Source organism: Melanostigma gelatinosum, assembly GCF_949748355.1.
Source record: "Melanostigma gelatinosum genome assembly, chromosome: 23".
NCBI classification, from domain to species: domain Eukaryota; kingdom Metazoa; phylum Chordata; class Actinopteri; order Perciformes; family Zoarcidae; genus Melanostigma; species Melanostigma gelatinosum.
The window spans coordinates 5134407-5161108 of record NC_136656.1 but is presented as its reverse complement, the minus strand read 5'-3'; the positions used below and the strand labels follow the sequence as shown (position 1 = coordinate 5161108).

Here is a 26702-nt window from a genome sequence, read left to right as displayed (position 1 = left end):
AAAAGGGTTTCCTAATCCAGCCCATGTGTGCTCACAGGCGAAGCGTGACTGCTTTTAGATGTTCTTTGATTGTCTCATTTCTTTGTCAAATAGTAAAACTGCTCGGAATAATTAAGACGCTGAACTGAACTCGTCTTTTTTTTTTTACCGACGCAAGAGAGATCATTTAGTCACTTATGCAACTTTTGCCGCCGTTTCATGTCCAGACCTGAATACGATCAGTCTCCTCATGAATCTGTGAAGCTGTTTTTCATTTCAACGTAATTTGCCGTTAAAGATGTCCATCGTCCCGTCTTTCCATCCAGCTGTGTCTTTTTCTTCGGGTGTCCATAGCAGACGTTTTTGCGTGCAATTGTTGTCTGACTGCGGTGTTCCTCTGCTCCTCTCCTCCTTCCAGGGTGTCCACCAGGCACCTATAAACCAGAGGGAACGCCAGGAGGCCTGAGCACCTGCCTGTCATGCCCCGACTCGCAGCACACCTCTCAGCATGGCAGCACCTCCCTCGGTGACTGCGCCTGCAAGCCGGGCTATCGGCCAATCGGCATGACCTGCCAGGGTGAGAGTCACTAATTAACTGCACTGTCAGCGCTATTTCAGTTAGCCTGATGGGTCTCAATCCCGACACTTTGTGTGCCTTTTTTAGCAGAAAATCTCTTTTGGCGTTTTATATAGTGAGCTTTAGAAAAACAAATGAGGGATTCATAAAAGGTTTTCCATCTTTTATTTTTACTATTTTAAACCCGTTAATTAATTAATGCTCAGTTAGTCTGAATGCCAAGTCCACTGTTCATCAAGAGAAACCGACAGGTCTTCACGTCCTGTGTAGGTGGAGCATGTTTTATGACCCTTTAATGACTCTTATAGGAACCATAATGTAGTTTTAAGCAGAACTTAGACAATGCAATGAAGAATATCTTAATCCGATTGCAGACTTTAGGTAAAAGTGTGATTTCCAGGCCTCATGAGTTTGTATATCGGATTTGACGAGTGAATGTTTCATAAAGTAGCGATGTGGGCGACATGGTGGCCGCTAAGGATCGTGAAGATGCAGTGATACGTGACGATAAGTCAACTGGAATGGAAACACGGTATTCCACAGAAGTACGAGGTTATTATCAGAGCGTACTGTGTATTGTGAATCTGCTTCCAGTCATTTCAGTGGTTTTCTCATTGCTTGAAGAACGAGCCAGCGATTTCCACACAGCCGCTCATCGGAACACAACAACGTTCATTAATCATTTCTTTCTTGGACGGCGTTTTGCTTTCTCTTCCTCCCTCCGTGTAGATTGGGGAGGTGATGTTTGACAACCTGTCATTTTTTTGCTTTCGCACTTTGTTATCCTTTTTGTTAGGAATATAAACTTTCCACTGTGTCAGCATTTCCCACCAGCAGACTGTCTGTGTGTGTTGAATGCCTTTTTCTGTTGGCTACAATATGAAATTCAGCATTTCACAAAATGTTTCTTCTTCTTCTTCTTCCAGTGGTATATTGTCCGGCACTGTCTCCTCCAGAAAATGGCTTTTTCATCCAAAATGTATGCAACAACCACTTCGATGCGGCCTGTGGTGTACGATGCCAACCAGATTATGAGCTCCAGGGAACCAGCATCCGACTGTGCCAGGCTGATGGCATCTGGTCAGGGACACCTGCCAGCTGCAGGGGTAAGCAGGAAGCCGGCCTGATGCATGATGATGAAATAAAAATGATCCCAGATGGAGGTGTGAATTGTTAGTTTGGTCCAAAACTCAAAGATATATTTAAATTTAAGAAGCTGGAACCGGAGAATTTCTTTTCTTACTTGAAAAAGGACTTAATGCTTGGGTAGGCAGTTTATTTTTGCCGTTATTGGGCATTATAATCTTCCAGCATATTGTAATTGAAGTGGTCTGAGAGAAAACTAGACCTCTGCGCCTCCTCTTGGCTCTGTTGTCTGGCTTTAGAAAAGAGAGACTTTGCCCAACAGGTCATTTCAGAGAGAGGTTGTTTCTATTGGCTGTTCTATGAATACAGATATGTGTGCACATCCCTTCAGCCGCTCAAAGCCTGATCCAGTAGCAGAAAATCCTGCAGGAAAAGTTTCTGTTCCAACACTGGCAGCAACATGCCTACACTGCAAAGCAACCCCAAGAAAAGATGACAGACTAATGAATATAAAGTTAGGGCTGATGTGTGCATATGCCCATTCTTGATTGGTGGGAGGAGCTTAAGACGGAGAGACGAGAGCTGTAGAATGAGGGCTGTGTTTTCAAATTCTGTCCTTTTATTGAGTTATTTTTGGGATGCAGTAACAGTATCTTACAGTGTAATCCTCCGATTGATCCCAGCAGGTTCCTCCACACCACACGTCTCATACGATTCCTCATTAAGCTCATCAAAGTCCTCGCAGCCTGCTGCCTCCCCCTGATCTCTGTGAACCTTCATGAACATTTATACAGCATTAAATTGACATGTCAAGATAAAGGGTATTAGTTGTACTAACTCGTTGCGAGTCCTCCCACAAGCTGGAGGGAGTCGGTGTGTGGCGGCGTGTAGAGGTTTCTTGCAGTGTATTGAGATCACATGTGTTCAGACTGAACAAGGAATCAACATTTACTGGGAGACGACTGCTCTCTGCCAGGCCAGATGTTAGAAGGAAGGGAGGTGGGGAGGAATCGGTTAGAAAGCGAGAGTGAGTTCAGGGAGAGCAGACCGAAAGGAAAGACAGACGGTATAGTGCAGAAGGAAGCAAGAGAGTTCAGGAAAGGAAAAGAGGGAGTTTGAGACGTGAAGAGATAATGAGGAAAATGACAGTTTTCACCAAAAGACGTGTGACTCAGAGAAATACCAAGACGCTGAATATTCAAGGGTGTGTGTTGGAGAGTTCTAGTCGTGGCTTTGGGGATATATTTTCTGAGTGTGTGCGCATATGTCTGCTTGTTTGTGTTACACTAAGTCTAGTCTTCGCCACATACTGTCGGACCTCCCAGCTAGTGGAGCCCTGAGGGAGGGGGTCTCCTCTGAACCCGCCTGTCTGTCTTTGGGTGGCGATGAGACATAACACACTACACACCCTTTTTCTAGACCTCAGCATAACTCACAACAGGCACACGTGAGGATTTTTGACTGTTGCTTCATCGGGACTTTCACGTTTTTGGGTTAAAAGATGGGTCCCAGGTTGTAGACGACGATGATGATGATGGTGCTGTACATTCCTGCTGTTGATTTACTGCTTTCTGCTCCTCTTGTGATTTATCTACAGTACATGTGTTTATAAGTTACACCTCATATTTAGCAGAAACATATACAGCACAGAATAATGCTTGTTTTAGTCATTTTGAGGGAACAGGAGTTTCTCTCGTCTTCTATCACTTTCAGATTCTGGTTTTCTAAATGTTTAATTGTTCAAAGAAAGATTTTCCTTCTCCGTCACTGTCAAAAAACGACAGCAAAGACAAATGTAATGAATAAAATGAGGTAAAAATCAAATACAACAACTCATGACATGGATCCAGTGAAATATAGCAATGTAAATATTACTTTTCTTCTGTTTTGGGAGAGTGGATCCTCATGTTTATTTGTTTTATTTTCAACCGGCAGTGCGCTCCTGCTCGCCCCTCGCTCGGCCCCAGCATGGCTTCCTGAGGTGCGGCGACGGCGTCGCATCCCACAGGGCGGAGTGTCAGGCGGGCTGTGAGCGCGGCTACAGGCTAGAGGGAGACTCCAGCCTCACCTGCCAGGCCGACTCCCAGTGGAGTGGATCCCAACCTCGGTGTGTGGGTAAGCCTGCATCACCTCCGAACCTCTATACCACCCTGTGTGTTACTTCTGATGGTGCTTCTTCCTTTCATCTTTCACTCTCTAAAAGAAACTCCACACACACGTATGTAAACACGCATGAGAACATACACTCGCACATGCACGGCGGTGAAACATATGGTCCGTTTTGGCAACACAGAGCCTCTCTACGTCATCCAGAGAAAGACACATCTGCTTTCTCACAGCAACAAGCTACAGTCACTGCTTATACGCAGGGCACACAAAATTACCCACACACTTCAGAACTGATAGTTAAGTTAAAATAGTTGCACACACTCATGCCCACCACAGGAGCTCCCAGGTCAGGCAACACAACACACAAGAAAGGGACCGCGTGAGAGTGTTTAGCCGCAAACCTCCGGCCTCAGTGCTCCGGCCCGCGCTGACTCACTTCCAACCAACCAGCTAGCTGCTCTATTTAAAAACTCCAACCGGTCTGCTTCCGGGAAACTCTCCCCGTGTATTGATAACTACCAGCCCCCCCCCCTTCGCACCGACTGAGTTGCAGCTTGTTTTTTAGACCGTCGTTACCTAAGAGGGCTCTGTGGGCTGCAGCTGAGTGATTTGTTTTAGTGTTTGTTTGCACTTCGGTGAAACGGGATCTCGGCCTCTGCTGCCCTGGGAGGATGCTGAGATATTTTTTCCTCTGATTGAAATCTCCCATCAGTGAGTTTTCTCCCTTTATAGCTCCTACAGCTAAAGCCAATGCAACAGGAGTTAGAGAGGGAGAGAATGAGATCTATCCATCATCAAGTGAAAGCCGAACTGGCCCGCATCCCAAAAATGCACCAAAGGCCTCCAGTGTAGGAGTCCTGTGGTTCGTGCTTTCTTCGGTTGATTCCTGACCAAATGTTTGTTGTTTTTGAGCCACTTTCTGATACACAACCCCTGAAAATAGCTTTATTGTGTTGGCATTTAGTTGAGCCAGCTGGAAGTACGATTTTATCACATTCGGGTAAAACCACAGGAAGCACGCTTGTGATCCTGGAAAAGGTTTATTTGCTTGTTCTGTTCTTTGATGCTCAGACGGGCCATATCTTCTGATACTCGATAGATTTATCTTTCTGACAGCAAGCCAGATTACAGTCATGCCCAAAACTTTATTTGCTCCTTTTGATAGTGAACAATAAACAAAAAAAAGTCATGAATAAAGTTCAACTCTGCAGATATTTTTTCAGGAACAAAATAAACAACATCAGATTCATCTCTTGGTTTCTCTCACTTTCTCCCCAGAGGTGCGCTGTCCCCCCATCGTGACTCTGAAGAACATCTTGCTGTCGCCGCCTGCCTGCGGGAAGAGGACCGTGTCTCCGGGCTCCGCTTGCCTCCTCACCTGTCGTCAAGGTTACAGTCTCCGGGGGAACAGGAAGGCGGTGTGCATGAGCTCTGGAAACTGGACCGCTAATGTCCACAAAGCCGTCTGCGCGGGTAACGTACTGGGTGTGTGTGTGTGTGTGTGTGTGTGTGTCTGATATATTGGAGTTCAGGTTAAGCTATATTCAAAGCAATAGTTCAACATTTTGGTCAAACATTTCATTATTACAGGTTGTATGTACCGCTCTGTCTTCAACAAAATATCCTCTCTCACGTCTGGCAAATGCTTCAAAAAAAAGTTACGTATTAGAAAAAGTTAAGAGTCACATCTGTATTTGGTTGTACCTGCCAGAGGTTTCCTTCCATAGGTAGTTCATTAAAGCTGACTACAATGCTTGCAGTTAACTTTACAGGGATTAAATGAAAAAGAACGACACAGAATACGTGGATAGAGAGGCAGTTCTAGAAAGAAGACAGCAGGAAACTTGGAGGGATATGTTTTTTTCCATTCTCTGTTCCCGCTGTCTGTATTTGTCTCCGCTTTGTGAATGGTGGGAATGGCGCTAGCCCCGTTTTTTGAAGCGGGCCTCGGGTCGCTAACTCGAACCATACCGTGTCCGAGCTCTCGTGACTCTCCGCTCCGACGGAGCTGGAGACCATCGTAATGGACCGCCGCCCTCCAGATGCCTTGCAGGTGAAACAGGTGGTGCAGGGCACCTCTGTTCTTCGATCCCCTCATTACCTCACGGTGAAGGTTTGCTAATGAAGGCACTGCTGTCGTTAAGGGGAGGGAGAGGTGCCATAAAGATGAAGAACGGAGAGGCGGGCGGGGAGGTGAGAGGGGAGGATGAGTCATCTGTAGGTGTTTTATAATGGGGTGGCGGAGAGAAGATGAGTTTCTCTGATCCCCCTCCGGCACAATTGGTCTGAAGGAAGGGAGTGAAAGGAAGATATATATATATATATATATATATATATATATATATATATATAGATATATATATATATATATAAATATACAGATGAGATAGAAGAAAGATGGAGTGCTGCTGCTGTATAGGCGGCAAACTTTGAGGAGATCAAGAAATGGAAAGTTATTACGGAGTTGAAAGTGCTCTTTGTAAGCTCCTGGCTTCTTTCGCCTCTCACTTCATGTCGATGACACCCAAAGTGAAACGCTCCTCCCCTTGTTATGAAGATGAATGGAGCCGATCGGCGCTAAGTGTGTTCGTGTTTAGCAGAGATGGATGCCTAAGTGGATGGGTCATCGGGTCCAGATGGGAGCAACTCTCTGACACAACGCAACAGGCATGACCGTCTGTCGATCGATGGGGAGACTCGACCCTCGGAGGCGTGGCGCATTCACTGCAGGCTTGAACTGAGTTGAAACGAACTGTTGTTACAACATGCAGCTTTTGAGGATGGGCAGAAAAGGAATGAGGGGTTCTGAGCTGTGTCCAACGGCAAATCAATCATAACGTCAAAGAAAGTGAAAGTATTCAAAGGCAGACTTTTGCTGCTTGTTTGGGAACTCGCAAATGACTCCGTCCCATTGCTGTTGACTGTACCTGGCAGTGAATTCAGTAGATCAACATTTAGCATGAGATTTGTTTACATTTCAACCCTTTAATCCCGGATTTTGCGCTATTTTGATTCATCTGCATCTTCTTTTGTTTTGTTGGGAAAGTCAGAGGGTTAATAAGCTCCAGAGGTGAAGGAGGCTGCAGCTTCTTCTTGTTGGATTTATCAACAACAAGTTTGAATCTTGTGTTTTACTGTTTATCAAGTCCAAAACATGTAATGCATCGAAGATGAAGCGTCCTTTTTCACAATAACATATAGCATCATCACTTCTGTCTCCACTAACCTCTGCTCTTTACTGTTGTGGCCTGATGTTGAGCTCATAGATGAACAGACTTAAGGGACAGTTACAACCGCATGCCGTGTAAAGTGGTCTCGTTGGAACAATAACAGCGGTGCACTCTGTTTGATTCAGCAAAAAACAATAATGAGTGACATCACACATCCGCTTCCTCAGTGATAACAAGCAGCAGGCTGAGGTCAGCGTATGCGGAGGGAACATCTGCGGTATTTAAATCTATGTGATAAAATTTGCTGGAATCAGATGACGCGTTTGCGGTGACCAGACTCTGCTTTCTCTGAAACACAGAGTTGAGTTGTTGTCTCTTCAGATGCTGAACCACCACGGGTCCAGTGTCCCGGCAACATCGTTGCAGAGACGGATGAGCGACACGGCACCGCCAACGTCAGCTGGAACGTCCCGACTGCCACCGACAACTCTAACGAAGAGGTTGGATACTTTACTAAACAAAGTGTACAGTAGTAGGGCGCAACGATACAGTATTTACATTGAAGTATACACCTTATGAAACACTGAATACTTGTACCGCTTTGTGTTCCTTCAAATACAACAATGTATGAAGGAAACCTCCCTCTTGTGGCCACAGGACAACAGTATCTTACATCATCAACACTGAACTCATTAAGTCAGCTCTTTATATATTTTTACCGCCTCTCCATCCTTCAGGTGGTGGTGCAGGTGAAGCCAGTGTACACTCCACCCCAGCTGTTTCCCATTGGGAAGGAAACCCTCACCTACATTGGGACCGACCGCTCGGGGAACCAGGCCAACTGCTCCTTCACAGTCACTGTCGTCGGTGGGTTCATTCCTCTGGAGGCCGCATCGATGCAAACGATGTCTGCGTCAACAACTTAGAAGCTATTCCCACATAAATATTCTACCCATAGCGTCTTTAAAGTCCGTGTCTTTAAAGACATCAACAAAGACATCAAGGCGTCTCATCTGACGCGAGGCGTCTCCCTAAAAACAGTGCCGTTAGCTTTTTGGCTTTCCATCTATTGTTTTGTTGTCTGCTGGCTCAAGTACACACAGATGTGCTGCTCTGTATACAATATCTTTCATATGATTGATGGAATATTTATTTGTCCATGGCAGTGCTGAGAAATTGTAATTTAAGCGTTTAAAAAACGTTTCAACTGTGGTTGAAAGTAAATAGTTTGTTCATGAAACCGCTAACGAGATCTGTGGATTATCGTGAGTAACCGGGGTCATGATGATCTCTGTAAAGACACATTGCTGTTGAGTTGTTTTATTGCATTTTTTTTGGAGCATTGAGCACCACAAGCCAAGTGCGATCGAGTCACACTATAATTCAAAAGATGGCAGATGTCTCTCGGGACGATATCTCCAAAACTAGGCAACTCATACCAATCTATATACAGTGTGTACGTGTATGTAGCACCAGAGCAGAGGCAAGAGTAAAAAATAAGTATTTTTGATTTCTGGGTGAACTTTCCCTTTAAAAGTCATTGGTTTCAACCATGTATTCAGAGGACTAGAGTAAACATCAGCTGACGGTGACAATAATTTGAAATACTGAGAAGAAAAAAATAGAACTGTGTCACATGTAATGGCAAAAAAAAAAAATATTGAGACTTTTTATTCAGCTGCTGAGTGAATGTGAGTAAAGAGTCGACATTTTGCTTTAAACCTAATTATACATACCTACAATATGCCACAATTTAAAGTCAGTTTTTAGCGTTGGACACTCACCTTTGTGAGGTTTGAACCGGTGGCCTCTTACAGGACAGCCTCTCCATCCGCCTTCCTCTGCAGCTTACTTCTGTCATTCAGTGTAAACCTGTGAGTTAATCGACGCCTCCAGCAGGTGCCAAACGGGGTTCACGCCGGGAGGGAGAAACGGGGGAGTCCCGCCGTGTCAACCGCTCGATAATCACAACAGTCAGAGGGAAAAACCTCGAGCATGGAGCCGTGAACATTTCCATATGTTATAATGGTGGTGGAACGTTGTGGTTTTTTATTAGAGACATGTGTTTAACTAGTGCCCTATGACACTCTGTACCGCTGTGTAGAAAAAGTCACATCACGATGTCTTCCTCTACGGCTGTGATCTGGTCCAGTCTTGGGAGATATTGTGTGTTAAGATACGTTTTTGTGTTCACAAATGTTTTATTGTGTGTTCTCCATCTGGTCTTTACACCCACCGTTAACAACCTTGTATCGCTCTCTAGATGCGGAGCCCCCCGTGATTGACAGGTGCAGGTCGCCGCCCACTGTCCAGGCCACAGACACGGAGACGGCGGCCGTTTGGGAGGTGCCACAGTTCTCCGACAACTCACGTATGTCTGGTCGCCGTTCTCAGACGGCAGCCGCCGGAGGTGGTTTATTCTTTTGCTCCTCTGTTCCACTCGGCTCCACCCGCTTCCTCCACGGATGATTGGTTAGACAGGATCTTTTCCGTTTGGCGACTGGAAAAAGGGGATCATGAGAGGGCTTTGCGAGTGTCTGTGTGTGTGTGTGTGTGTGTGTGATTCATGTGGAGAGACACCGACTGGACATATGGTCCAATGGTGAGAGGATGGAATGCAATTGTGTGCATGAATGCCTCATTTCTGTCTGTGTTTCAAAGACAGATAGAGATAGAAGTGGACCAGCGGACAGATGAAGTTGTCACAGTGTCCGTTAATGTCGTCAATGTTAAAACAGACGGATGCAGCAGAGACGAGCAGGTGTTTTTGCTCTTTTGAGAGAATTTGCACTCTTTCCATCCATTCGTCACACAGTCGTTTGTGAAGTCATGCGAGGCTGTTCTATCTCCAATTAATGAATCTAGACCACGTGGCGATCCCTTTATTCCAGTGCACAATGAAAAGATTTTCTTTTTCCTGGTCAAGAGCAGTTCAAGAGGTCAGGAGGTTCACGCTGGACTGTGAGGATTTAATATGCAACCCGTTACTCTCTTTCCGCCCTGCTGGGTTCATTACGTTGATGCTAAGCAATTCAGACGGATCCAGCTATAAAGACGTGCATCAATGCCACTCTGCCAAATATCGCAGAGCAGGCTGACTTTCTCCTGGCGCTCTCGCTGCACCCAAACAGCCGTGGTGGTGACAGACAACAAACCAGACTTCTCCAGGGTACTAACCCACAGCCAGACCCGTGTAATTCCCTGGCTCTCTCTCCACACACACACACACACACACACACACACAAATTACACAAACACAGCTCAGATATGTGTTTGTGTGTACAGATATGTAGGCAGGTATGAACGCATACACAATCCTCAAACTTCGCCCAGCGTGCTCATTGCTTACCTGTCTGCAGAGGTGCACCCCCATCGACCACGCACTCGTCTCTCTCTCTCACACACACACACACACACACACACACACACACTGTAATAACAGGCTGCTGCGGCGGCTTCGGGCCGCACAACGTCAGCCCAGCGCTGCTTCGACGTCAGTGTTTTGTTTTTCCAGGCCCACACCCTGATGCCAGCGCTATATATATATATATATATATATATATATATATATATATATATATATATATATATATATATATATATATATATATATATATATATATATATATATATATATATATATATATATATATATTTTAGTTGTGACTCCATAGACTAACACACAGAGGCTATTTATAAGGGGAGACTCCAGTAGGCCAGACGTGTGTCAGCCCTGAATGGAGTTGGAGTGAAACAAAAGGTCAATCAGTCATTTTTCCCATTTTTCTTTCTTGTCTGTGTCTCTCACACTTGCAGTCCAGATGTTTTCCAAGTTTTTCTTTTCTGTTTTCAGCCTTAGTGTCGACCTTCGGCATTTTCACACATGCACACACACACACATACACACACACATACACTCCTCATCACCGCCGCCTCTCCCAAGGCTCTGTGCATCACTCTCTTCGCATTCCATCTTTTTTTTTTAAGCCAGCCAGACTGAAGCAGTTTTCCGTCACCAATCCCAAGAGTGTGATGCCCAGACACACCATTCCCATGTCAACGTATCATTGTTTAACATAACGTTTTACCAGGAGTGACTCATTTAGTCCTGGAAAAAAGGGGGGAGGTCAGGACTGCCCTCTGCAGGATAACTGGAGTAACACTTTTCTGTTTCTCTCAGGCGGCCGCCTCACTGTGACCAGTAGCCATACTCCAGGCTCTGTGTTCCCAGTAGGAGAGACTCTGGTCCAGTACACAGCTACTGATGCTGCAGGAAACAGCCGAACCTGCAACCTCACCATCACTGTGCAAGGTACAAAACTGACACGTGGCTTTTTAAATTACTCGTGTTGCTGGATAAATGTTTTTTTGTGTAAATATTTTCCTCCTTTGAATTTATTCACATTTTTATTTCGTGTGTTCAAACTGTGTATCCCCCATTTGCTGTGTTCCTCGACGGTACATTCTGTTTTGCTTTTAGTTTTCATGTTCTTTTTTAAGCATCCGTAAAGAAGAAGAAAATGAGGATAGCTGTTGTAAACGCATGAAGATAAGAAAGATCATTAAAACCTGGACACTGTAAAATTATGACGTCTAAAAAAATGTATTTAAAGGGCTGTATTCGATTTTCAGTGTAGAATCGTCCTATAGTATGTTTATGGCGATATTATCAAATATTGTGCTCCAACGTGAGGTATTCTACACCGTGTGTCTGCCCAGGGACGGCCTGTGAGCAACCGTATGTCCCAGTGAACGGCGAGTTCATCTGCTCTGAAGAAGAGGAGGGCGTTAACTGCACTCTTCACTGTAAAGACGGCTACAGCTTCACTCAGCAAGCGGTGCACAGCTACTTCTGCACCTATGACGGCGTGTGGGAGCCGCCCTACTCTCCAGACAGACCCGACTGCTCAGGTGAGCGTAGCGCACATATTGTCACTTGTCTTTTAAATAGTTTACACCTACAGTACATACATGTGTAAATCCCTTTTCTGTCTCTCCCAGTGAACCGTATAGCAAACAACGGGCTCAAACCCTTTGAGATGCTGTTTAAAGCATCTCGCTGTGACGATCTGGACCTGATCAAGTCCTTCGCTGGGGAGTTCAACACCAAACTGGGAAGCATGGTGAGGATGTAGGAACACGCATACACATGGATCTGCTGTAAATTCAACCGTCAAATACGTGATGCTTTCTTCTCCTCGTCTCAACAGCTCCCCAACATTTGTAGCAGCGGTGATGTCACCTGCAAGCTGGAGGTGATGCCACAGGGTCACTGTCTAGAGTACAACTACGACTACGATAACGGATTTTCAATCGGTAGGATAAACGCGCGCAAAATACACCCTCACCAAGCATCCCACCTATATTGTAATGGAAGCATCTTATCCGCTCGTTATTTCTCCCTCTCCCTGTCTAATATCTATCAGCACCGGGGGGTTGGAGCAACAGCTGGGGTCCTCAGGGCGCCCAGGACTACGCCTACTTCGAGTCGGGCTTTGCCCCGGGCACCCGGCAGCTCGCCAGGCAGCAGCAAGACCGCAGCGTGCAACCCCACCACCGCACCAAGAGGCACGGAAAGATCACAGGCCCCACCAGAGACCAAAAGATCCAGATCTTTTTCAATATCACAGGTATATTAAATGTGATTTCCTGTGTTCGTTGAGCTTTGCAGTGCTGAGAATATATGTATGTGTTATGGTCTGTGTCCTATATCGATATGTTTTTTTATATTTCATACCGTCACTCGGTATCAGTCCTTTAAACTTTGTCCATTCTCCCAGCAAGCATCCCTCTGCCCCTGTCGAGGAACGACTCATTAGAGGTGGCCAATCAGAAGAGACTCCTGCGGATCCTGGAGCAAATGACCAATCGCCTGAAGCGAACGCTGGCCAAGCAGCCGCTGTCCAGCTTCCACGTGTCCTCGGAGATGATTGTCGCTGATCCCAAATCTCTGGAGAGCAGGAAGCCCTCTTTGTTCTGCAGGCCTGGCTCGGTGCTCAAAGGCAGGATGTGCGGTGAGTGGGAGGGGAGCGAATGGAGGGCACAGCCAATCATCTAACCAGCTTTTAGTTTGTGGAATAGAGAAACTCTGATACTGTGTTGAAAGTTTTATGTTCACTAATTGTGCCGTTGCAGTCCAATGTCCGGTGGGGACATACTTCTCTCTGGAATATAACGAGTGTGAGAGCTGCTGGCTGGGCTCCTACCAGGACCAGGAGGGTCAGCTGGAGTGCAAGTCCTGCCCTGAGGGAACCTCCACCGCCTACCTGCACTCCCGCAGCGTCGCTGAGTGCAAAGGTTAGATGCTTCGGTGATATGATGCTGACTATCCTGCACATTTGGCACCACAGCCAGGATCAAATGAATACAAATATTGCTTAATTCTCATACATGTCAAATTCATATAAATGCACCGTTTGTTAATTGTAGAACTGATGTAGTTCCTGGGTCAGAATACTGCTCACACTGGTGATTTGCATGTGTTTGCAGGGCAGTGTAAGCCTGGTAGTAACTCTCTGAATGGGTTGGAGATCTGCGAGTCATGCCCGCTGGGTCACTTCCAGTCTGGTTTTGGCGCCAGGGAGTGTCTCGTCTGTCCTGACGAAACCTCGACTGTCACCAGAGGAGCAGTGGACGAGATGGAGTGTGGAGGTGATACAGTCTGACACTGTGGAGTGCACGCCCTTAATGTCCTATCAACTTGCCTGTTTTGAATTTGAAAAGCCTTGATCGCTCTACGCTGCTAGGTAACAGAAACAAATACTTCCAGCCTTTACACAAAGATGTGTCTGTTGGTATTTGCCGTTCATGTGCAATTATATCAGACAGGACTGGAAATGTATTATGATTACTCTTTAAAGTTGGATGATGAATCTGGAAACTGAATATCTTTGCTACCTGAGTTTCCTTTAAAATGTCAACCAAAATCTAAATCAACCCACTTTTTGTGAACATTTTTGGGGGATTCTGCTCCATTAGACATTCCTCCACTTCGTTCGTTCTTTTGCTGGTGCTCCTCTATTCTGATCTTCTCTGGTCTCCCCTCCTGCAGTTCCCTGCTCAGCAGGCCACTTCTCCCGTACCGGTCTGGTTCCCTGTTACCCGTGTCCCAGCGATTACTACCAGCCTGAACACGGCCGCTCCTACTGCCTCTCCTGTCCCTTCTATGGAACCACCACCATTACCGGTGCAAACACCATACAGCACTGCTCCAGTAAGTGACCAGACAAAGCAAACAACGTTAAGACTCACACACATACACCTCTGTTTTTCTATGGGAGAATTTAGAAGAGCTTTGTTTTTGTATTCAAATTGGTTTCAACAAAAAATCTCTGATCTCAACCACAAATTATCTACATGTCCTGTAGTTCCTCCGACAAAAAAACGGCTTTCTTTAGACCACCCTTGAGATCTAATTTGGAGATAAACTCACCATTGTGTAGTCATCGCAGAAAGAGTTACTTTTTAGTGAAAGATATGCTTAAATTACATATACTGACTTAAAGGCTTCATTGGAAATGTATGGAAACAATGTCAGCCCTCATCGGAATGATTAATGTGCAGCTTTGTTGGAACAAAACATTTCACTTTATTCAGAAATACAAAAACAGACACGTAAAACCAGTTGTACTGGCTTTCTCCAATTTCTGTCATAATAAATAGACTTATAAAAGTTGAACACACACCGTGGAAACTTCCATTACTTATTGGTTTAGGACCGTGAAACAAAGTAGATTTAATGTGACTTTCATACAGTCTGGATTGGATCAATATCTGAACAGATAATAGCCACAGTAAGCAGTGTATTTCCTGGAGTGTCCTCCCTTAGGTTCGTCGATTAAAACAAACTATACTCTGGTAGCTCACGTTCATTGTGCCGAGTTGAGTTGGCAAGCAAAATGACTTTTGTGAAGTCTGCAGAGAGCAAAATGAATGGACCTGTTCAGTGTCAGCCGCTCTGTGTTGACAGCTTCTCTCCAGTTTGGAAACCTTCTGCCGTCGCTCCCGATGTGCGGGTCCTGATCTGTGTCGTGACAGCTCAATACAATTGGAAAAGGAATCACTGCACGGGATCGGGGGAGAAATGGAAATAATATGAGTTTTCATTTCTCTGATGCAGAATGGAAATGAATAACACTGCATGCCTGAAGTGTGGGAATGAACAGCGGTTAGGACGTGCTGCCAGTTTTCAATAAGAATCCCGGCTTTTGTTCAGACGGATCACAACCGTCTGCGAGTCTGGTAGCAGAGGGAAAGATCCTGAGCTGGTTTTTTCCAACCTGTCTATGCTTACATTGTCTGTGTTTTCTCTGGGTGTCATTTTCAGGTTTTGGCTCCAGTTTTCTTCCCAAAGAGGAGAGTGTAACTGCGGCTCCAGAGGTGGAGGTCAGTGAGGACTACCAAGCGAGCAGTCAGGTTCGTCTTTATCTCGTCTAAACTAACGATACGCCTAAAAATGAACACTTTACCATCATTATAAGTCTCAAATGTCCAAGATCCAACGTAGGGCGCTACTTTTACACGTTATAGATACTGACTACAAGTGGTACCGGTGATGACGATGGTAGTACTTTAGACAATATATATTATGCATTATTCAATTGAATTACATTGATGTTAATATCTTTCGTCCACTGTTTTTGATTGTCGAAAGTTTGTCTGTTAAAAAATGTAATGAATAAACTGAATTTATACTTTATAATTCTATTAATACAAGAGAAAATATGGTCGAAGGAAAAAAACGAATAGTTTGGAAATGAGACAATATAAACTGTATCGTGTGGCGGATGATCTGATTGGCTGCTCCTGCAGGTTTTCCACGAGTGCTTCCTGAATCCCTGTCAGAATAAGGGGACCTGTGAGGAGGTCGGGGCGGGATACGTCTGCACCTGCATGCCTTGGTTCACAGGTAAACCAGCAGTCTGACACTCACCTGGTGTGGTGCTTATGTATCCACAACTTTAATGAAGAAGGGGGACTTTTAAGCGTTCAACAGCAGAAATAAGATGACCATTAGTGGTTTGTGTGTTGTATTTCCCCAGCTGTAACTCTCGCTTGAGCGTTGACATTTATGGCATTTCAGCCACAGCTGTGTTGTATGTGACATTGTCACGACGAGTGTTTGATACAGCCGCTGATATTTCTCTCTCAGGTGCCAAGTGTGAGATTGACATCGATGAGTGTGACGCCGCTCCATGCCAGAATGGAGGCCTGTGTAAAGACGGTATGGGAGACTTCCAGTGTCAGTGCAAACCTGGCTTCTTAGGTAAGGGACCTTACCTAACTGCAGTATAATCCCAGTCTCATTTATCCACTCTTATGCTCAGTACTTCCCCAAACACATGCATTGTTGCTAAAGCCTTACGATTGAAAACACTTCAGACTTGTCCGTAGCGCAAGCGTGAGACTGTTTTAAACGTTTTAGACGTGTTTTAAACGGTAAGATTTTAGCAAAGTTTGTTGTCACCTTGTGCTTATTCTCCATCTCTGTTTGACTCGTGTCTCAGGCTCTCTGTGCGAGGCGGAGGTGAACGAGTGCGTCTCCTCTCCCTGTCTGAATGAAGGCGTGTGTGTGGACGAGGTCAACAAGTTCGTCTGCAGTTGTGCCGGCGGCTTCACAGGTTAGAGAAAAGGACCGGGTTACATTTCAGTGGGAATGATTCCCTTATCAGACCGTTGAACTTGTCACACAACAGACCAGGATTACACCATGGTGTCCAAAACAGGCAAAAAATATTGAGGCTGGTGCTCTAAAAAAGGCGCTGTTTTTCTCCTCGTCTTTTCACATTCCTGCAGGATCTCGTTGTGAGCTGGAAATCAACGAGTGCCTCTCCAACCCCTGTCTGAACGGAGGCGTGTGTGATGACCTGACGGATGGCTACGCTTGTAATTGTGCCGTCGGCTTCTCAGGGGATCGCTGTGAGGTCAACGTCGATGAATGCTACAGCGCCCCCTGTCTGAATGGAGGCTCGTGTCTGGATGCTGTTAACAATTTCAGGTAATAAAGAGTCTGATGGGAGGAAGCAGCTCTTTGCGTTTGAAACACTCTTTGTAAGGAATGTTGTAAATTCAAATGTCAAATAGCTGGTGTTCCTCTTAACTTTAATTCATTTAAAACATATGTCGATGTGCTTCATGATGTGTAACTGGAGGTGGCATTGTAACGCCGCCTTCCTTCCCTCTCTCAGGTGTCAGTGTGTGGAGGGCTACCGCGGCCGGCTGTGCGAGGTGGACGTGGACGAGTGCGATCCTAACCCCTGTGTGAACGGTGCCAGCTGTCTGGATGGTCTGGGGTCCTACACCTGCCGATGCCTCCCTGGGTTCAACGGAACCAGGTGTGAGACAGGTACTATAGGACAGATGACACATCATCATGGCGTCTCCAGAGGAAGAAAAGAGAGATTTTGTGTTTGTATGCAGTGAATAAGGACAAAAACAGACTTTTTTCCCCCCCCGTCCTATCAGAGATGTCCTCTGCCTTCAACCTGGACTTTGAGGTGTCTGGTATCCATGGTTATGTGATGATGGATGGAATGATGCCGGCGCTGACGGAGATCACCTGCACCTTCTGGATGAGGTCGTCAGACACCACCAATTATGGCACACCTGTCTCCTACGCTGTGGAGGGCAGCGACAACGCTTTCCTTCTCATAGACTACAATGGGTCAGTGATGTATTAAGAGTTAAGAGAATATAAGTGCACATACACTGCTTTGTTTTAACTGTGTATTCAATTATTCTCTATTTTCTATCAGTACCTTTTCTTTGGAGGAATAAAAAAGTACCTTTCTGCTTAATTATTCTCCTCTCTTAATGCTTTGTGTGGTTTTTATTGACTGTTTTTCCTCTCTCCCGACAGCTGGGTGCTGTATGTAAATGGTAAGGAGCGGATCACCGACTGTCCTGCAGTGAACACGGGTCAATGGTACCACATTGGGGTGTCCTGGAGGAGCTGGGATGGTGACTGGAGAGTCTACATCAATGGGAAGCCCTCAGACGGAGGCAAAGGCCTGTCAGTCGGCACCACTATCCCAGGTGTAGTGCTATCCTCGACCTGTTTACCAAATCTACAGTTGATGCTGATATTCTCTTGTATGAGCACAGTAACCGAGTGGAATGAGGAGAATCCTTTCTCAGTGAGTTGTGGTTAACCTCTGACCTTTAACCTGCAGGTGGTGGGGCTCTGGTGTTGGGTCAGGACCAGGATCAGAGGGGCGAGGGCTTCAACCCTGTGGAATCCTTTGTCGGCTCCGTCAGCCAACTCAACATCTGGGATCGTGTCCTCACACCTCAACAGGTAAATGTAGTAATTGGTGTTTCTGTTAAAACAGTCTTTGGCAAATTTCCATGGACAGTGTATTATATTTAACATAACAGAGTCATGAAACTGGAATGTTGTGTGACTGTAGGTGAAGGTCCTGGCCAGCAGCTGTCCATCCTCCCATGTGACCCACAGAGGGAACGTCCTCGCCTGGCCAGACTTCCTCATCGGGGTGGTGGGCCGAGTCAAAGTAAACCTCAGCAGCGTTTTCTGTGCAGGTAAGCGAGGCTTCTGCAAAACCGTCAATTACCTTGAACTTCAAATACGTTTCTGAAACGGATGCGTGATTGTTTAGTATACCTCACAGTGAAAACCATTCCTTGTCCCTCCAGATTGTCCCAAGCTGGAGAACGCCGTGTCCCACCTGCACGTCTCCACTGTGGAGGTGACCCCCGGGGCCCAGGTCCAGCTGTCCTGTGATCCCGGCTTCTACCTGCTGGGGGAGCCGGTGCTACAGTGTCAAAATAAAGGAGAGTGGAGCCATCCTCTGCCCAGCTGCCAACGTAAGGCAGAGACACAAACTGCTCTCTGATTAGAGTTGTTAATGAGTCATATTCTACCGTGTTTTTTCACCTGATTGGATGCGTTTGTCTGCTAAATCTCTAAAGAATAATTAAAGCATTTGACTGTATTCCTTTTGCAGGAGACGGATGTATGGTACAACCGTACTGTACATTGACATACTGAAAAGATAATACAGCCTGTAGGAGTGAGATAATATTCTATATCATAATATATGTGTTGCAGGAGTGTCCTGTGGGCCTCCTCGTCCTCTGTACAACGGCTTGTTTCAGGGGACGGACTTCCACGCCAGCAGCTCCGTGGTCTATCAGTGTAACGCCGGCTTTTACCTGCTGGGAGACACCAAGGTGCACTGCGCCAACAGTGGCAAGTGGGGAGGAAGTCCACCAGCCTGTCTCGGTACTTTATTAACAACTTTGTTTTTTTTTTAAACTGGTGATATTTGAGAAACAAAAAATCCTGTTTTCAAGATTGACAAGGAACAAAATACCGATGTTATATGTACATTCTTCTGTGTGCGTGTGTTAAGATGTGGATGAGTGTGCTCTGGGGTCTGACTGTGATGAACACGCAAGTTGTCAGAACACGGACGGCTCCTACACCTGCACCTGTATCCACCCGTACAGTGGAGAAGGCAAAAACTGCACAGGTAACCAGAAACAAGTCCACAAGCATTTGTGTCGGAGAAGGTGGTATTAAAGACACTTTGTGAACCAATTCACCTGTCCATACAAGCTAATTTGTTACGTGTGTGTGTTTGTCTTCCCACCAGAGCCAGTGAAGTGTGAGAACCCCGGGTCTCCAGAATTCGGTCTCAGACACGGCAGCAACTTCCTGATGGGCGGCGAGGTCGTTTTTGGCTGCGAGAACGGATATGAGCTGATTGGCTCGGCTCGCCTCAACTGCCTGGAGACAGGAAGCTGGGACGAGCCCATCCCATACTGCAGAGGTGAGGGGTTGAGTGGTCATGTCATGCCAACACTGTACAGCCGCTGTAGTAGCAAGTAGCAGGTCTCATGGTGGCCGACGTAAATACGCCCACATATTTGAGAAAGGTGCTGCGTTGTCTCTGGAGTGAACACAAAAGCCATGACACATTTCTAATTTTGAATTCCTGCTCCAGATAAAGTTTTGAATTCACAGCACTCCCAAAGGTTCATGTAAGGCTTACATGAAGCATAGATATACTCGCAGACATAAGACATAGATGTATGATCACATTTAAACTCAATGGAGATGGATTCATGACATGATAAAGGTGTTTCCTATTCAAAGCATCCAGCTGTTAGAGCCAATAGGATCAAATAATACTACACCGATGTAATCACGGTCTTTCATTACTATGCAGACAGCAGAAGTACTGATGCACTTCAGGAAACACACAAAAGCACACATATATTGTATTTTTATTTTTTATTTTGCATATCACACACACACAAAAGCAAACAGTACAAACATTTGCAGACACTAATACACACGCATGTACATCACAAACACGCATTATGCAGTGGGCTGATTATGTATGCAGCAGTCTTTGTGTCCTCCGCTGTGCAGCGACCACCGCCGCACCTCCATCTTGGCTCTCAGCCATTTTCTTCCTCATAGAGGAAGAGGAACTGACTCACTCTGCGTCTGCAGATTGTGCCGGTCGGTTACGCTCAACCCATACTCGCTGTGTGGCTGTGAACTCAGTTTGTCATCTGAAATATATGAAGACAACTGCGTGATGTCATCTGCCAAAATCAAGTTCCAATGATGGGTGTTGGGCTCTGGCCTATGGCTTAAACATGTGCTGTGGACAAAGAGAATCGGGCCTTCACTGTTTCAAGCACAGGTCTCATCCTGACTTGTAGTTTGAGGAGAACAAGCCTCCTCTGGGTGAAATGTCACACTCAGGTGTGAATTCCCCCTCCCCCCCAAAAAACCATGGTAACCGCTGCAGTCTCATTGGCCGAAGGCCAAGAGACCCCAGGACCCCTGTGGTTCAGCCGATGTTCTATAAAACTCTCTGCTGCCCCCACCTCATAGCTTTTCCCCTTCGACCTCGGTTGAGTTAGGGAGCACGCAAACGCTCTCTTCGCCCGGACCCCCCCCCGTCCAGGCCACAGAGAATCCAGCTTTTTCCCGTCGACCTCCGTCGAACAGGGAGCACACCACGCTCTCTTCGCTCGGACACCCCCGTCCAGGCCACAGAGAATCCAGCTCTTTCCCGTCGACCTCCGTCGAACAGGGAGCACACCACGCTCTCTTCGCTCGGACACCCCCGTCCAGGCCACAGAAGAACCAGCTTTCCCCCCACGAGGGAGCCCCTCGAACCCTCATCAAACCCTGACAGGTCACGAGCCATTTCGCTGGACGAAACAGCCCGCGATAACGAATCTGCATCAGCATTCGTTCAGTGCTTTCTGCTTCTTTTTATTTTGTGCACAAACCGGCACAGAGGAGCCGACGAAGCCTCGCTCCTCTCCTGACCGATGATTACCGGGAGACCTACGGACCACGTCGTCTCAGCCGAAGTTAAACTGTCCTCCCTGCAGCGAGGACAGATCACGTCTGCGTTTGCTCCAGAGCGAGCTGCGCCACGACAGACCGAAACAGCGCCGCTGCAAAGCCGCGCTGCAAGCAGCCCCCCCCCCCCTGTCCCCCTTCCCGACGAGGAAGACGGACCATTTTGCCACAAACACTTCCACGTTGCAACGAAGCATCTACAAGTAAGATTCTTGGCATTTGGGCATAGCTTAGCTTAAATTAACGTAAGTTTAATTCAGGCCATTCATTTATATGTTGATATTCCCGTGTTTTTGTGTGTTTAAATTACTGTCGCGTGATATTGAGGTATTACGCAATCATTACGGAGCAGAGAAGTTCCGTTGTATTTGTGTATCAACTATGACTGTTTGCTTGGGATTTATTTGATTTCTTTTCATTCATTGTCTTCCACTCCGGGTGGAAGTTCTCTTTTCATTGACTCGACTCGGTGAGTGAGCTGAGGTGCGTGGTTTATCACGGCATAAGTTACCGGCAGTTCAAAGACGACAGCGGTATATTTATGCATGATAGAACCAGCAAGCAGGCTCCCTACCACATCGCACGCCGAAGCGTGATTCACTTCGAGTTCTTGCTCCTTTTTCTCTTTCCTCCTTTCACGAAACACACACACATACAGCAGCCTAACTGCCATTTTGGTCCGCGTCACTCGACTCCGCCATCTTTGTAGTTTGTAGCTGTAGTTCTTAAGGCCCCTCCCCTTTGGCCAGCGTCACTCGACGCCGCCATCTTTGTAGTCTTTAGCGTAGCTGTAAGACTCCTTCCTGTTCACCCACAGACCCACACACACACATACACACACACACACACACAGACATACACTCTCATCCATTTTATTCATTCTTTAGTTTAGGCATATAAAATTGTATGATAACGTTTGTTGGTTGCAATATTAATTGATTTGATCATTTATTATTTTGATTCAATAAACTCTGTTATACTTTCAGGAGCAGTCGTCTGTGATTACTTGTGCATATGTATTTGATAAGACTGTATGTAGTAGCCTGTGCTCGAACTTAAAACCCTTCACTGTCACTGAATGTATAGTCATACGCAGACTATTGACATTATGAGTGACTACTAATTATGAGACTTAGTTTTATCGTTTGGTTATTGGTCCCTGTTCGCAGGGTGGTGCCCCGTTTATATTAATAATCATTAATAATTGTTACATACATCAATAATTCTATTGATGTCAAGAATTCAGTTTCTTAAATGCTGATAACCCAAACACGCTCCTTTAGATCCCAACATAATGGTGCCCCGTGTGAGGCTACGTTATTCCAGTTTTGTTACAGTATATATGCACATTAATCCATAATTAATTTTGAATAATTAATTTTCCAAAAAATATTTTTTTTCGAAAAATTATTTTTTTTCTTCTTTTGAATGATCCAAATTCCTGAAACTTATTTCCCAAAATAGGTAGGCTTTGATCTTCAAAATCTTGTCTTATTGTAATTAAATTTTTGATTTTAAATTTTGATTTTTAATCTTAATCTTTAATTCCCTTCTCGAAATTTTATTTAGTTTCCAGGTTTAATTATTTGTTTCATTTCTTAAAACTAACAGCCAGCTGTGTAGTAGATTTGATCGTTTATTTGTAATACCTTGCTTGTTTCCTTAAATCCCTCCAAAGAAGTTACACACAGCTGTCACAGGCCCAAAGTGCTAAACCACATTAGCATTTTCGCACCTCTGGCTGCAAAGCAGTAGTGATACCTCAGAGCAGCAACAGTAGAAACGTAAGTCACAGAGCTAGACATTTCACTGTGCGCCTGCATGAACCGTAACACTAACAGTAATTAACATCTAACAGTAGAAATCCTAAGTTACAGAACTAGACATTTCACTGAGAACCGTAAACACTAACAGTTTCCGTTCTAACACTAGGGAATTAACAACCACTGGGAGTCGCACTCATTAGAGAGAATGAGCGACGAGAAATCCCCCATTCCTGGAGCTGTAGCTCCAGAAGACACCGCATTACGAGATGCGGTGGCTGAGGTCCTCGGACTCACAGCAAAGGAAAGAGAGTACTTTGCAAAATACACTGCTGTCCTATGCGACGAGCAATTAGAGCAGCTGGTGGCTTATGTAAATAACCCAGCAGGTAACAGAGAGCGCCTGATTCAGAACGTAATCGGCGAAATACTGCTCATCTACCATCAGAAAATGCAGCTGCAAGCTGCCCGAACCCGGGCACAGAGCGACGAGCAGCAACGCGAGATCTGGACACTCCGAACAGAGGTTCAGGAGTTGTCACGTGACTGTAGAGCCCTACAGTCAGAAAATAGTAGCCTGCGCAGTGACCTCAGAGAGGTCAACCTAGAACTCTCTAAAGCATCAGAGAGTGATGACAAACTGAAAGCGCTTCAAGGTGTTCCAGCAACCCCGGTAGGTACTGCTACCCCCTATCGAGCCTTTCAGCCCAGTCATTTCTTGGTCTCGGCTCCCTCATTCCCCGAGACCCGAACCACCTTGCATTTCTTGAAAGCGACATCCGCAACCAGGAGGAGAGAGGACCAACACCAGGTCCTAGACGGCCCAGGTGGCTTCAAAACCACCTCAGGCGAACGCAATCCTCCACGCAGTTCACGCGCGCGGCAAGAACTGACCCCATCCCCCTCAGGGAGGGAGGATGATAGTCGTTACCACCATCGCGAGTATGGAGACTCGGACGGCTCAGGCCCCATCAACCTTGGAGGCCTGCGTACTCGACAGATTGAGTCTCTGGTAAAAGACGTAGAGCGCTTCAACCCCGATAATCACGACTTGAGCATCGATGACTACCTAAGGGAGATCGATCGCTGCCTCCTCGACCTATCGCGCCCCTCATCGCGCGAAAAGCTAAAGCTAGTGTGGAAAACCACTGCGCGAAGCGTCCACGCTTTCATTGAAACGCTCCAGCCGAGCATCCGCGACCGCTATTCATCCCTTTGTCACGCCCTTAGGGAGGAGTACTCCCTGTACACCGACCCAGCTTCTGCCACCCTCGGCGCCTTTGCCATTTCCCAGGAAAGGCTACAGTCTCCGAGAGACTACTTCAGGCGCTTGAGATCTGCGTACTTCCAAGGACGTAACGCCCCAGGTCTAGAAGAAGACCATGCCTTCAAGTCGCTATTCCTGCACAATCTCCACGACATCGTGAGATACGATGTTACCATGCACTGCAGAATGAGTAACCTCACCATGCCAGAGATTAGGAAATACGCGCAACTTGCATGGGAGACACGCGGACGGCCGACAAATCGGTACGAAGACACCGCCATAGTCTTAGGCATCCAACAGTCGAGCGACTCCGACCTAGCGTCGGAAGACGACGAGAGGACTTGGCCTAGCGAGCCCTGGTCACCCCCGAGGAACAGACGACCCTGGCGGTCGAAAGACCAACGGAACCAGGGGGGTGAAAGACACCCTCAAGGGCAACCCATCAGGTAACGCTGACTCGCAGCCCACCTGACTAAGCCAAGTGACCTTTCCCCCTGCTGCCAAGTCGACATGGTAGGGGGGGGGAAGAGAACTCAGCACACTTCCGGAAACGACCACTCCCATTTTCGCACCTCGTTCTTCAACCTTCTTGGGCGACCTTGTTCGCAAAGGCAATGCCCGTTATGTATATCTCTATACATATTCTTCAGTCTTACTGGGGGGTCATAACACTCTTGCTCGACCCGACTCCGGGTCAGAAACGAGCCTCATGTGTTCCCCCACCTTTTCGCATACACCTCTAGGGTGCCACAACCTTAGAGGCCCTTCGAGCACCCTAGCTCGTAAAATCTTACGTCAACTAAGCCTTCTTCTCCTGCTCTCTCAGCATGATCCACCTCCAGCTTGTTCAACGAAGCCACCGCCTTCTTTCAGCCGAGTCATCGCCCGGGCCTGTCAAGTCGCCAGTGCCGTAGGTAACTGAACTTGACCTGTGCGCCGGACCTGTCTCCATCTCTAATTAGGAGGGTGGGGGGAGGGAGATATCACCAGCCCGCCATGACACACTCCAGAGTGAAACTGTTCGCGACGTTTCCCTGAGTGCTGACGGTAACGTGGGGATATCCGCCCTCGCCACTTGAACAGCGCGAGGGGGGTGGGCTCTCTGACAACAGAAACTTAGAGAGATGCACTTCACAGGAAGTACACTCTAATCTCGCCAGTGCCGAAACCAACCGGCAGAATGGCAGCTTACTATTGACTACTAACGTTTAACTGCATGCTTCAACTCACCCTGTAGACATGCACTAACCGCTAACACAGCCAACTTCAACCAGAACAGTTGCATGACCTGAAACGTTCATTGCGACTGTAAACTGATGCTCCACTCTCATGAACAACTCTTTGCATGCTTTATAGACTCTACCAGAAGTAACCAAAGAAGACATAACCTCTGCCGTAGCAGTCAGATTTAATCCAGGACCTCATCCGAGAAGGCTCAGCTGTCAACAGCTGGAGCAGCGAGAGACCAGCCTAGCTAGTCACACTAGCCGCGCTAAGAAATCTGTAAATCTGCTACCACTACTGTTATGCAACCCTCACAGGTACCTCTGGCCTATAGTCTTGGCAACGCAACTCCAATATCGATAGATTCTAAAACTTAGACACAGGACTCGCTCTAAATCTACCGATCAGAGAGAGATAGACGCACATATCATGTACCAATAGATCCAGAAGCGACAGACTAACTGGATTCCCTCCTATTCATAACACCACGTAGCCAACCTACGACTGCTCCGCCGACGGACTCCAGTCCTGTCTAGGAGTTGAACCAGTAACCACTGTTTGCCCCTCACCTGCTTCTTGTCTTTCTATTCTTACCTTCTCTCTCTTTTGTGTTTTGTTTTTGTTTTATTTGGGTTGTTACTTTCTTTGACACTGTGCCGCAATGCTAGATTATCACAACATCATAATAGCGATTGAATTATTTGGGAATAATGTTTTGCTCACCTATGATTTGAATTGTGTATGATAGTAGATGTAGGTAGAAGTAGTTAAAGTCATCTGCCCAGATGCCAATGAACTCTGAACTTGAACACCATGAACTTGACCACTATGAACCTTGAACTCTATGAACAATGAACACTGCCTGTTTTAACCACTGCTTTTGGTCTCAGGAACACTTGGACTGTCTCACCTCTTCAGGTTTCCCCACCACATGGATGCACATGCCAGCCCTTGGTTTGCTCTAAAGACCGAAGCCAACATCTCGCTCTTCAGAACAAAGGGGGGATGTTGGGCTCTGGCCTATGGCTTAAACATGTGCTGTGGACAAAGAGAATCGGGCCTTCACTGTTTCAAGCACAGGTCTCATCCTGACTTGTAGTTTGAGGAGAACAAGCCTCCTCTGGGTGAAATGTCACACTCAGGTGTGAATTCCCCCTCCCCCCCAAAAAACCATGGT

At 46.4% G+C, this 26702-nt stretch overlaps 1 protein-coding gene across 1 annotated transcript in view; it reads left to right on the top strand.

The window, feature by feature from the left end:
- The window catches only part of svep1 (sushi, von Willebrand factor type A, EGF and pentraxin domain containing 1), a 76758-nt gene that overhangs the window by 36340 nt on the left and 13716 nt on the right, over window positions 1-26702 (top strand). The window contains exons 4-33 of the mRNA XM_079295479.1: window positions 398-556; window positions 1483-1662; window positions 3578-3757; window positions 5030-5224; window positions 7303-7421; window positions 7659-7788; window positions 9185-9292; window positions 11102-11233; window positions 11641-11832; window positions 11923-12044; window positions 12132-12237; window positions 12348-12551; window positions 12702-12935; window positions 13057-13218; window positions 13411-13572; window positions 13973-14134; window positions 15248-15336; window positions 15733-15829; window positions 16073-16186; window positions 16428-16541; window positions 16717-16918; window positions 17109-17266; window positions 17386-17584; window positions 17780-17955; window positions 18093-18217; window positions 18330-18459; window positions 18574-18744; window positions 18989-19162; window positions 19293-19412; window positions 19536-19712. Coding sequence (XP_079151605.1) covers window positions 398-556; window positions 1483-1662; window positions 3578-3757; window positions 5030-5224; window positions 7303-7421; window positions 7659-7788; window positions 9185-9292; window positions 11102-11233; window positions 11641-11832; window positions 11923-12044; window positions 12132-12237; window positions 12348-12551; window positions 12702-12935; window positions 13057-13218; window positions 13411-13572; window positions 13973-14134; window positions 15248-15336; window positions 15733-15829; window positions 16073-16186; window positions 16428-16541; window positions 16717-16918; window positions 17109-17266; window positions 17386-17584; window positions 17780-17955; window positions 18093-18217; window positions 18330-18459; window positions 18574-18744; window positions 18989-19162; window positions 19293-19412; window positions 19536-19712 — 4593 coding nt within the window. The remainder of the gene's footprint in view (window positions 1-397; window positions 557-1482; window positions 1663-3577; window positions 3758-5029; window positions 5225-7302; window positions 7422-7658; window positions 7789-9184; window positions 9293-11101; window positions 11234-11640; window positions 11833-11922; window positions 12045-12131; window positions 12238-12347; window positions 12552-12701; window positions 12936-13056; window positions 13219-13410; window positions 13573-13972; window positions 14135-15247; window positions 15337-15732; window positions 15830-16072; window positions 16187-16427; window positions 16542-16716; window positions 16919-17108; window positions 17267-17385; window positions 17585-17779; window positions 17956-18092; window positions 18218-18329; window positions 18460-18573; window positions 18745-18988; window positions 19163-19292; window positions 19413-19535; window positions 19713-26702) is intronic.